At 45.5% G+C, this 12,760-nt stretch overlaps 1 protein-coding gene across 4 annotated transcripts in view; it reads left to right on the forward strand.

Annotated features, from left to right (window-relative positions):
• KANSL1L (KAT8 regulatory NSL complex subunit 1 like) overlaps positions 1-12,760 on the forward strand; it is a 268,720-nt gene that overhangs the window by 168,201 nt on the left and 87,759 nt on the right. For all 4 annotated transcript variants that reach the window (XM_029606147.1, XM_029606146.1, XM_029606144.1 and 1 more), the window contains one exon: positions 10,714-10,838. In XM_029606147.1, the coding sequence (XP_029462007.1) occupies positions 10,714-10,838 (125 nt within the window). The remainder of the gene's footprint in view (positions 1-10,713; positions 10,839-12,760) is intronic.

Genomic DNA, 12,760 nt, shown 5'->3' on the forward strand with positions numbered 1-12,760 from the left:
GATAGATGAAATGGTATTAAAATGTTTCACATCCTTACTAAATGAGAGAACATACCAAGTAAAATTCGATGAACAAATATCTGACACTTTTCAATGTAACAATGGTGTTCTTCAAGGATCAGCTCTATCGGTCACACTATTCAACATCTACATGCTACCATTATGCAAACTACTCTTAGACCTTGGAATAAATGTCTTCCTTTATGTGGATTTATTCTGTATACCACTAACAAAATCTATAGAAAACACTGCATCTATAGTCGCAAAATATGACAACGATAAATGAAAAGCTATCACAACTTACACTAAATACCAAAAAAACAAATCATTTGGCAGAGCTGAAACCCCCCAAAATCAATTCAAATTGTTGTAGATTTGGGAAATTGCCAAATTAATCCATTGACACAAGAGACTTAGGGGGTCATTTTTCAAAATGCGGTAAGGTGTTTTCGCATGCGTTAAGGGCTTATCGCATGCGAAAAGCCTTGTTTTCGCATGCGATAGGCCTTTAACGCATGTGATAAGCCCTTAACGCATGCGAAAACGTGTTTACCGCATGCGATCGCACCATATCGTATGGTGCGATGCAAATTCTAAAAATAGGAGGAGTTAGGGGCGGAGAGTGGGCTGGGCTACCCTGTCTGCGAAGAGCTATCGCACAGCCATAACGCAGATTTTAACTACACCTCTTTCAAATGCGTTAGGCTGTGCGATAGCAGCCGTGACCATGCGGTGAGGTTTCATCGCCATTTGCGATGTGTCCCGTAAGGCTTATTTCAGATGATTTGAAGGCTCCAGAGCCCTGGGGGGGGGGGGGGGGGAGAGAGAGAGAGAGAGAGAGGCCGGCCATAATATCATGGCCCATAGGCAGGTATTTGTATCCCTAGGGTAGGCCCACCTAGTAACTCGAGGTGGGCCTTCAGGCCAGCAAATCTTCACAAGAGACCACTGTTCTGTTCGTAGGTGTCACGTAGCATGTCAAAGTGGCCCCTAACCCCCTACACACTTACCTAATCCCCACCTCGAGTTACTAGGTGGGCCTACCCTAGGGATACAAATACCTGCCTATGGGCCATGATATTATGGCCAGTCTCTCTCTCTCTCGATCCTTAAACATGGTCCCCCAGTGGTTGAATGCAGGAAATACAACAGGTCTGGCACTTGTCGCAGAATCTGAAATGGTATCACAATTTGCACTACCTTAGCTCTTCGCACAGGTAATTAGTGCAAATTGCGATAAATACTATATTAGCATAAAACACGCCCCTTTTGCTATCGCATGCGGTACTTACCGCATTTTGATAAATCCAGGCCTTGGGATTCAACTTGATGAAAACTTATCAATTAAAGGACATATCAGTAAATTGATTAAAACTGGTTATAACAAGTTGTGACTACTAAGCCGCTTGAAACCATTACTAACTGCTACAGACTTCAGAACTGTTTTACAAACACTAATATTCTCGAACCTTGACTATTGCAATTCCTTGTTCCTAGGTTTTCTGCATGTCACACAAAACCTCTTCAACTTCTCCAAAATGCAGCAGCTAGACTATTATCTGGCACCAGAAAATATGAACACATCACTCCTACATTGAAAGCACTACACTGGCCACCAATACAATCAAGAATCCAATATAAAGCATTAAAGATCATATTCAGTAACATTAACCTAATAACAATGATCTGCTTGGGGTGTCACTTAAACCCCACAAACCTCATCGAACTCTGAGATTACAAAATAAAGTTCTCCTCTCAATCCCAACATTACAAACCTCTCACTTGTTGGAAACAACTGAGAGGGTGCTGTCTATAGCGGGTCCTGAACTATGGAATTCTATGACTGAAGACTTAACTACAACAGACAAAAAAATTCAAACAGGACCTGAAAATATGGTTGTTCTAAAACGCGTATCACATAACATAAACTGTCTGATTACATAGTCTCACAATAAAATTAACTGATTTCTCAAATCCATAATATCTAAATAACAAACTAATAGAATGATTCCCACAAAACCTATAGTTATGAAACCGATTGTATGAATAGACTTTACCATCTCCTACACTCATTTCCTGTGAACCATGCCTCAATTAGCATTCAAGATGTGTTTTTTCCCTTTGTCTGATCACTTATAATTGTGAATGTTTATGCTGTAAATCGTTGTGATCTAGTGAGTCTTTCTTGGAACGAAGGTAATTAAAACCTCTAAATAAATAATTGTAGCACATTCAAAACAAATCAGAAAATTATCACTCGATATACAATTAAGCTCTGGAATTCATTGCAAGAGGATGCTGTTAAGGCAGTTTTTATAGTTGGGTTTAAAACCAGTTTGTCCAGTTTCCTGGAGAAGTTCATAAACTATTATTAATCACGCAGGGAATGGCCACTGTTTATCACTGCACAATAACAGCATGGAATATATTTACTGTGTGGGATCTTGCCAAGTACTTGTGACCTGGATTGGTCACTGTTGGAAACAGGGATACTGGGCTTGATCGACCTTTTGTTATGATCCAGTATTGCAATTTTTATGTTCTGAGTGCAGCATGTGTGGAGCCTGCTATCTTGAATTCCTCTGCAGGTCCAGAGTATGAGTACACAGTGGGAGGGGGGGAAAGCATGGGGACAGCCTATTTGACAAGGTCCCAAAGCACAGCAATGTGAGTGTTCAGAGGGGAGAACCAGGGTAATTTTTTAGCAGGAGATGCTATTTTAATTGCATAGTAAACACAAGAGGGAGAGAGCCTGGCATTGACTCCTTCAACCTTTGCTTCCTTAGTAGGCTGTCTGGAGTTGTCTCCTGAAGGCTTGAGGGCTCTTCCTGTGGAGAGTTCAGTCTTGGATGTCTGTTTGTGCTACTTTTGCACAAGGCATTTCTCTTGCAGGGCAGGCCTGGGAGAGATAAGATGGCTGATGCTCAAGAGACCTCCCAAACTTTGTGTTCTTTGGGGAGTCAGAGATCTCCAGAGACGATGTCACTCCTCAAAAGAGGGACTTTCTCTTAGGATCTCCAGAAGATCCTTAACCTCCAGCCAGTCCATCTCAGGACAGAAAGAACAACAGTCAGGGATCTTGGAAGAGGAGGAAGAGGAAATTCTCTCAGCAGATAATGAGGAGTCCTCTGTCCTATAGCTATTTAAAAGGGGAGGAGTTAGACCTTTTTCTCTGAGGACAGGCAGGATGATAGTCCTCAGACATGGGTGAAATCATCAGATGGAGCTGGATACGGAAAACTTATTTCAGAGTTTTTAGAACTTTGACTAAGCAAACTGAGCATGCCCTGTACCACATGTCCACGCAGGGTCCCTCTTAAGTCTTTTTTTCCACAGAGCTGTGAGCCTTGCGGTTTAATTGAATTCAAAATTTGGCTTTTTGCTTTGTGGAAAACTTTTGGTTTTCGCAATTTTTTTCTCTTTGATCTGTAGCTAGATCCCTCTCGGTGCCTTCCCGTAGTGTCCCAATCATGGTTTTCAGGGTTTCGGGAAAGTTTAGTTTCACGGTTGATTCCCTTCGCGGTGGTGGTGCCTCTGTGCTCACCGGCCTTCGACACCCGCCAACATCGTTTCGACTTTCGACCCTTTTTCGCCCCATCATTGTCTCTCACCCTTGACTGCCTCCCTTCTCCCCCTACCCCCATCCCAGCCCTCCTACCCCCCCTTGCTTACCCTCATGCTTCCCCCGTCCACAAGATTTATGAATAATTGTGAATAATTACCCAAGATTAACCCACAGCCGAGTTTAATCTAGCTGATTTTGTATTGCTGTCTTTGGTTTTCTTGGTTTTTCAGTGACTATTTTAGCACGCTTCAGTTGATATCGTTTTAAAATATCTCTCCATAGTTTTAAAATATCTTTCCTGTCCTCCAGCTCCCAAGTTTTTCGCTCCCTGTTTGATGTAACTTTTACCTTCTACATAGTTGTTAATTGGTTTCCCCTGTTCTATTGTAAACCGGTACGATAAGACCGCGTCTTGAGTATCGGTATAGTAAAATAATTTAAATAAATAAATAAAATAAATCATGGCTATGGCCGGTTTTTGATGATGTCTCCAATGCCAGAGGACCATGTCTATCGCTGATCCTCATGAGGTATGCATTCTGTGCATGACATCTGGGTTTGCCACTTGTGCATCCAGATGACCCTGAAGGGGATATCTGCTTCGACTCAAAAAGATGATTCATCTCTTCAGGTCAAGGAAGTTGTGCCATCGGACCTCAAGAGCCACACTGATGGACACCACGGCATCGACACCGGTCGGACCATTAGTTCCATCAAGGTCACCAATGGATAGGGGTGCCAGAGACTGATTATTGTCGATCTCCTCCGGGCCGAGGATGCCAGGTTTGTCATCTTCGACCTCGGCACTGGGGAAGGGCCGGGCTGAGCATCAAGGGAAGCCTAAGAACCATTGCCCTCGGACCCTGTCGATGCACGGTGCCGGGCACAGGGATGCACCAGCTTTTCCTGTGACGCCCCCAAAGTAGCGAGTAGCACTCATTCTCTGATGCCCGGGATCTGCAATAGTCTCCATTGGTCCTGGTGCCTGTCGCCAATTCCTCTTGTGGGTCCAAAGAAGATCTGACCAACCCTCCTTCCTCCCAATTGGTGTTGATATTGGCAACATTCGAGGAGGAGCTGGAGTGCCAAGTCTAGCTGGCTGTGGAGTGGGCACAGCAGGGCTTCAGTCCGATGGCACCGGAGCCAGTGCTGCCTGTCCTTGTACTGCTTCTGGTGAAGCTCAGTGTGTTCATCAGTGCATCACCGACCCAGCTGGTGTCGGTTCCTGGGATGGCACAGGTGCCCAGTGGGGCACTGAGGCCTCTCCCTACCAATATGCTGGTCGTCCCCGCTTCCTCTGACAAGGAAGCTTCTCTGGAGCCTGCGGAGGCGCCAAGGTCTATAGTCCCCCCGTCCAGTTCTGCCAGTCTCTGCAACTTTGGACATAGGCTGAGCACCTAGGGCTTCATTCCCTATGGTGTACAGTGAGGATGAGGGTCCCTAGCCCCTTGGGGGGAATGATCAGTGTGAGTACTCTTCTGAGGATTCGTATGGTCTCCTATCAGACCCTTCTCCAGATGAGCAAAGGATGTTTCTGCCTGAGGTCTTAGGTTTCGCAGACTTTGTGAGGGAGATGGCGGAGACCAATCCATTCCAGCTTTTGACAGAGGAAGATGCTAAGCACAAAATACTTGAGATCCTTCAGTTTGTGTAGCCTTCTAAGGAGATTGTAGCTGTCCTGGTACTCGAGATTCTTAAGGAGTTGCTGCTGAGGATTTGAGAATACCCCCTCACAGTGCCTCCCTTTAATAAGAAGGCAGACGGGGTTTACCTTGTCCAGAAGGCTGCCGGATTCGATAAACATCAGCTGCCTCATCAGTTGTTGGTGGTTGAATCTGCCCTCAAGAAGGCCAAGCGCTCTGACCCATTCCTCGGTGCCCCTGGGAAAGGAACACAAAGTGATGGATGATCTTGCCTGCTTATTGCTTCCAGGTGTTCCGCTGCCTACCAGCTCTACATGAGCCAGTACTCACAGGATATCTGGAAGCAGGTGCAGGAGGTGACTGAGCAGCTGCCTCAACAGCAGCAAGACACCCCTATGTCACTTGTGTACAAGGATCTGGAGTGCAGGAAACATGAGGTCCATGTGATCTACGATGTTTTTGAGATGGCATCGACAGTTTCTACAGTGGGAATCTGCGCCTGGCTTGGCTGGAGGCCTTAGATCTCTGACCAGAGGTACAGGAATGACTCATTGACGTGCCATATATGGGAGAGAATCTCTTCGGAGATAGGACGAGGGATGCTGTGACTCAACTCTGGGACCATCATAAAACCCTCCAAGAACTCTCTGCCAGAACTCCAGACCCGTCTTCCTCCTCCAGGAGGCCATTGATACCAGGGCCAAGGAAGATTTTCTTTCACCAAAGGAAGTACCTCACTCCCATCAACACCATCAGAGCTCCCGTGCCGTCCCAGGCAGCAGAGAACTCCCAACCCCAACTGGCTCCTCAGTCAAATCCAGGGACGGGGTTTTGACTCTGCTGCAGGGACCATAAACCAGTCACCTGTACCTGGAGCGATGGATGATCTTCTCGGGGGCAGGCTGTGGTTCTTTGTGAACCAGTGGCCCAGTATAACCTCGACCAGTGGGTTCTGTCCATTGTCCGTCAGGAGTACCAATTGAATCTATTGAGTGTCCCGCCAAATTGCTCTCTGTGCTCATATTGGGAGCCGTTAGTACATCAGGAGTTACTTTTAACAGAGCTCTCCTCCCTCTTAATGGCCAGAGTGGTTGAGCCTATACCACAGGGCAAAGAGGGTGGGGATTCTACTCCAGGTACTTGAGTCGAAAGAGAGCAAGAGGTCTCTGTCCCATCCCAGATTTAAGGGCTTTGAACAAGTTTCTAAAAAAAATTAAAGTTCAAGATGATTTCCCTGGGCACCTTGAAACCCCCTTTTTCAAAAAGGGGACTAGCTATGCTCCCTTGACCTAAAGGAGATAGAGATCTTCCCCGGTCACTGGAAATATCTCTGATTTCCGTAGTAAAACAGCACTTCCAGTACCTGGTGTTGCCATTCGAGCTCGCTCCCGCTCCACGGGTCTTCACAGAATGCCTGGCATTGGTGGCAGCGCACTTCATAGTCTGGGAGTGCATGTCTTCCCATATCTAGATGATTGGCTGGTCTAAAGCATGTCTCAGGCAGGGGCTGTCAGGTCCATGTGCTTGACTATTCGGGTGTTGGAGTCACTAGGATTTGTTCTCAAGTACCCAAAATCCCATCTCAGCCTATCACCTCAATTGAACTTCATATGCGCCTTGCTAGACATGGCTCAGGCCAAGGCCTTTCTCCCTTGCTAGAGGGCCATCGCCTTGGCGACCATTGCGGCAGAGGTTCAACAGAGCCAGCAGATGTTAGCCTGACATGTGTTGAGGCTGTTGGGTCACATGGTCACAACCGTCCATGTCACTCTCTTGGCATGCTTACACATGGGCAGAGCCCGATTGACCCTGAGGTCACAGTGATGCCAAGCCACTCAGAACCTCAAGGATGGCATCTGAGTCACCCCGTCTCTCAAGGACTCATTGTCCCAATTGCAGGTGCTTTCCAGTCTGGAACAGGAGATCTCCTTTCTTAGAGTCCCTACTTAAATTGTGCTAACAACGGATGCATCTACCTTGGGGTGGGGAGCTCATGTGGATGGCCTTGGCACCCAGGGTCTGTGGTCTACTTGGGAATGTTCTCGTCAAATCAACTCATGGTGATCAGGCATGCGCTATGAGCTTTCAGAGATAGGCTATCCAACAAAGTTGTCCTGATGCACACCAAGAACCAATTAGCCATGTGGTATGTGATAAAACAAGGAATAGCCGAAAGTCCTCGAAAAATGTATTTATTAAATCAATGAGTACCCGACTCTAGGCTTGAATTTCGCCCATCGGAGGGCTGCTTCAGGGGCTATAATAAAATAAATATAAATTAAATTAAAAACACACAGATACAAAAATTAAGCATACAGACAATTATAGTCATATAAAATGATTCATAAAGTGAATGTCTATTAAAATTCAGGTACAGGAAGGTACAAACATGTTCTGAAAAAAGGAAGAGGAGGGGAAGATGGAACCAAACCAAGGCACATATAATTGATTTTTTACCTGAAAACAACAGAATGTCACTTTTAAGATGTACTTTTCAATCTCTCAATCCTAACAGGGAAACATTAAAAAATCAAATAATGTATAGAAAAAACACATATCTTAAAAAGAAGTGGTAACATTATTTATGTAAAATCGTTCCTCATTCAGAATGGTGTCCAAAACATGAATGGCAAATTTGTACCTCCTGGTCAGGAAGAGGTCGAGATCTGGTCGTGGACCCCGTCACACAGGGTGGTGCTCAGGGCCATGTACCTGGCCAAGACAGAGAATGTGATAGCGGACAAAGTGAGTTGAGTCTTCAGACCCCATGAGTGGTCCCTGGATATTCCGCCTTTGGGGGAACTCGGACATAGATCTGTTCGCATCCCTCTGAATCAGGAAGGTACCTTGGTTCTGCTGCCTGTACAGGTCAGACGGCAAACCAGCCTCGGACCACTTGCCTGTCAAGGGGCAAGGGTCTTTGGTAAACATATTCTCCAATTTCCCATAGCGGCGAAGACTCTCTTGAAGCTTTCCTAGGACAGAAGGACTATGATCTTAATAGTCCTTCATTGGCTGAGTCAGGTCTGCTTTCCACTACTGTGGAAGTTGTCCATCTGGAAACCGATCAGTCGGGGACTTCCCCAGATCTCATCATGCAAGATCAGGGAAGGCTGCGGCATCCCAACCTCCTGGCTCTGTCGCTCACAGCTTGGATGTTGAGAGGTTAATGCTGCTGCCGCTTGATTTTTCAGAGGGTGTGTCTCAGGTCCTGGTGGCTTCTAGAAAGCCTTCCATTAGAAAGTCCTGGACTGAAATGGAGGAGGTTTTCCATGTGGTGTAGGCAGAAGGCCCTAGGTCTCTTGCCCCCCACAAAAACTACTTGATCACTTTCTACATTTATTAGAGACTGGCTTAGAAACCAACTCCGTTAGCGTTCATCTTAGTACAGTTGTCGCATATCACCACGGTGTAGATGGTACGCTCATCTCTGTACAGCCTATAGTTGTAAGCTTTATGCAAGGCCTGCTTCAATTGAAGCCTCCCCTAAGTCTCCCGCTGTGTCTTGGGACCTCAAAGTGGTGCTAGCTCAGCTGATGAAAGCCCCTTTTGAGCTGCTGTGCACCTGTGACCTGAAATAACTGACCTGGAAGGTCATATTTTTGGTAGCAGTCACTTCAGGGTCAGCAAGCTCCAGGCCTTCATAACCTATCCATCTTATACTAAGTTTTATCGTGATATGTCTTGCGTACATATCCTAAGGTAATGATGGATTTCCATTTTAACCAGTCAATTGTCTTGCCTGTTTTCTTTCCTAGGCCCTATTTGCACCAAGGCGAACAAGCACTGTACAGTTGGACTGCAAGCAAGCCTTGCCTTTTATCTGGAGCAGACTAAAGCCCATAGACAGTCCGCTCAACTTTTTGTTTCTTTTGATAAGAATAGGTTGGGCATTGCTATTGCCAAACGGGCGCTATCCAATTGGCTAGCAGATTGCATCTCCTTCTGTTACGCCCAGGTGGGATTGCATCTTGGGGGTCATGTCAAGGCTCATTCTGTCAGAGCCATGGCAGTGTTGGCCCACTTGTGAGCAGTTCCCATAGAGGAGATTTGCAAGGCTGCGACGTGGAGTTCTCGCCACACATTTGTATCACATTACTGACTGGATAGGGATAGCTGACGCAAAAGTAGCTTCAGCCAGGCTGTCCTCCGGAACCTGTTTGAGGTGTAGAACCCAACTCTCCCAACCTAGGGCCCATTGTTTGGGTTCAGGCTATCTCCCCCCTTTGTTACCAACAGCACCGGTGGTGGTGTGCCCATTGGCACTTGGTTAAGTGTCTTTTGGCACCCTTCTTGTGTTGGGGAGCAGACTGTAGCTAGGGATTCACCCATGTGCGAGCACCACCATCCTGCTTGTCCTCAGAGAAAGCAGAGTTGCTTACCTGTAACAGGTGTTCTTCAAGTATAGCAGGATGTTAGTCCTCACTAAACTTGCCCACCACCCCACGGAGTTGGTGTTCTCCTGTTTTTTATTTTTATCGTAATTCTATGTTACAAGACTGAAGAGGAACCCTGCAAGGATGCGTGGCATAGGGCATGGTGGGCATGCTCAGTGTGCCTAGTCAAAGTTCTAGAAACTTTGACATAAGTTTTCTGTATCGGGCTCCATCTAATGATGTCACCCTTCTGTGAGGACTAACATCCTGCTGTTCTCGGAGAACACCTGTTACAAGTAAGCAACTCTGCTTTGGTTTGGCAAGTGCTGAAATCTTCATAAGGGGACCCCAGTAGAAGAGGACTTAAAAACTCATCTGCATACTGCTCCCAGCATCCCCCGGGAGAGGAGTCCAGAGGTCACCGCAAGCAGTCCAGGGATTGAATTCCACAGCCCCACCTTCCAGAGGCCCCGCGCCCTTTGCAGTAGAAGAGGACCGGAAGCATGGGCCATTAAACCCTTCAATTCTTTGAGTGAAGATCAATTTAATGGTGGATAAAGAGGATTGGTAAGTATAGCTTTAAAAAGACTGAGGAGCCTGTAGTGTGGGGATGCTAGTGCAGGAAGGCATTCACATGCAGAGAATGTGAAGTCAATCTTTCTGGACTTTGGGAGAACAATGACCTAACACAACACCATCTTATGTGGCTATTTGTTCTGCTGTACACAGAGAAAACCTGTTGCAGGTAAGCAACTTTGCTTTCTGTGTTTGCCTGCTGATAAGAGAAGCATATCTTATTGGTATGGCAGGATTCAAGGAAAAGAAATGATCAGGTAAAATTATTTCTCTATTCTTTATAGCATTTCGTATAATAACTGAGTTTGATGTTTCCCATCAGTCAGAATTTGGTGTGTTATACAACACAACAGGTAAATCACATATTTTCATGTCAGAATGATGATTAGGATGGTAAAATTACCTGGTCCGTAAATTCTGACTTTGTATTTTTACTGAAATTTGAATTGGAATAAAAACGTTCTTGCTAGTTCAATGCATTTAAACTAAAAGTGACCTATGTATATTATGCAACTAATAAATCTTCCATTTTACTTGATGCTATTCTATGCAGAGTACTGCACGGCGCAGACTGAGAAGTGAGAGCTCATACGATATTGACAACATTGTGATTCCCATGTCACTGGTTGCACCCTCTAAGGTGGAAAAACTTCAGTACAAAGAAATTCTTACTCCTAGGTATGTTGTCTTTTGGTCACTGTTCTTGATTGGAGTTTTATTTTGATGTGCTAAAGTTTAGTGCTGTGATTGACCTTTTTTAAGTCAGGTATGGAACAGGTAAATTCATTTAACTTATCCTGACATAGTTCTGAAAAAAAGGTGGCATAAGATCTGATCTTCATCCACAGCTAGCCATAAAAATGCTGAACTTTATAACAGCTGGTTCATACATTTCATCATTACATGGGGAGTAAGTGAGCAAACTATTAATGTTTTGTTTTTTTTGCAGCACGTCTCCTAAAGACACAGGTGTAGCTCTTAAACAATGTTTAACAAATGATTCCATACAGAACTAATGGAGCATCCTTTCTGGGATGCATATGTGCATATACATGGAACAAAACAATTATTCCTGTCAGGATCCCCTTGGACCCTCTGACATGTACTGAAAAAGTATGTGTAATAAAGGGTAACACCTACATTCATTATCAACTGCATATTTTACTTTCACATCACAGTTTTCGAAGTTTAAGTTGTAGCATTGCAATTCAGTAGCATTTTTTGAGAGCAGCCATTTTTGAAACAGACTTGCATATTATCTTTCAAAAAAAAAGGTAGCCAGAAGCTAGAAATAAGCTAGGAGCAGTGTATACCTAAGTAGAAAGGTTGAAAAGTTCAGTTCAGTTACTCACCTTGGAAAGGTGTTAAGTAGTGTGATTGATTTGATTAGGTAAGATCATTTGTTAATCAGAACAGCTATGAGTCACTCAGGACAACTAACTGTAGTGCAAATCTCCAAAGGGATTGTCTTGCACTAATTTACCTTAGAAGCACAATATATATTGCAAGGGAAGAGCTCAGTAACCCACAATCCAGTGGCAGCATTGAGAGGAGAGGATCACTTTGCTGGTGGCTGAAAGGAATCAGTAAGTTTTTGCTTGGGAAATTTTCTTTTTTAATAATATTGGGGCGAAGTTAACTATTTCGGAATATTTTTTAGTGTTTGTGCTTTTAATAGTCAGTAAGGCAGCGAATAAACAGAAGTTAGACTGTATTTTTAAATAGTCAGTAAAGCAGCTAGGCTGCCGCCGACTTGCCTCCTTCATGCGGCCTGGAGGCCGCCGCTGACTGGATCCTCTTCTGCGGTCCGGAGGCCGCTCTGGAGCTCCTCTTCCTGCGGCAGGATGCTGCAATCATCTTCCTTCTTCACGGTGGGGAGCCGCTGACGTTAGGGCCTTCCTTTGCAGCATGGACGCCGCTGTCCCTGGTCCTGCCTCCTCCTAGGTGTGCAGCTGCGCCTCTCTTCACTATTTAAAGGGCCCATGGTGGGCAGTCCTCCATGGCTCCTCCTGATGATGTTCCCGAGGTGTCTTCTCTTCAGCCCTATAAAGAGGGCCTTCTGTCAGTCTGTCTTTGCCTTCGCAAGGAGCTAGTCAGCTCCTGGATTATCCGTTCCAGCTCTTTGATCCAGGAGACCTCCTTGATCCTTCCTCACTTCTTCAAGGCACTCTGTTCTTCGTGGGAATTCCCTTGTCTTCATCTGTGGTTCCTGATCCTTCGTCTTCATCTTCATTTCCATGTCTTGGTCGCTAGTCGGATCCTGCATCCTCGTCTGTCCTATTCTCTAGATGTTCCTGTCTTCAGACGCTCCAGTCTCCGGATGTTCCTAGTCCTGATGTCCCTGGTCCACAAGTACCTGATATTCCATGCTTCGTGTTTCAGACATTCCTGATGTCCTCATCTCCCGAGGTCCCTGATGTCCAGATGTCCTGGTGTCCAGAGGTACCGATGTCATATGCTGCAGTCCTGATCCTGATGTATCAGAGTTCTAAGTTTCAAGTTCCGAGTCTTGTATCCTGTTCCCGGTCGTCGGAGTACCTCGTGCCTGCTTCTGTCCAAGACCTAGATCCTGAGTCCTCGTCCTCATCTGAGTATCCTGA

The sequence above is a fragment of the Rhinatrema bivittatum genome, chromosome 6 (genome assembly GCF_901001135.1).
Source record: "Rhinatrema bivittatum chromosome 6, aRhiBiv1.1, whole genome shotgun sequence".
Taxonomy (NCBI): domain Eukaryota; kingdom Metazoa; phylum Chordata; class Amphibia; order Gymnophiona; family Rhinatrematidae; genus Rhinatrema; species Rhinatrema bivittatum.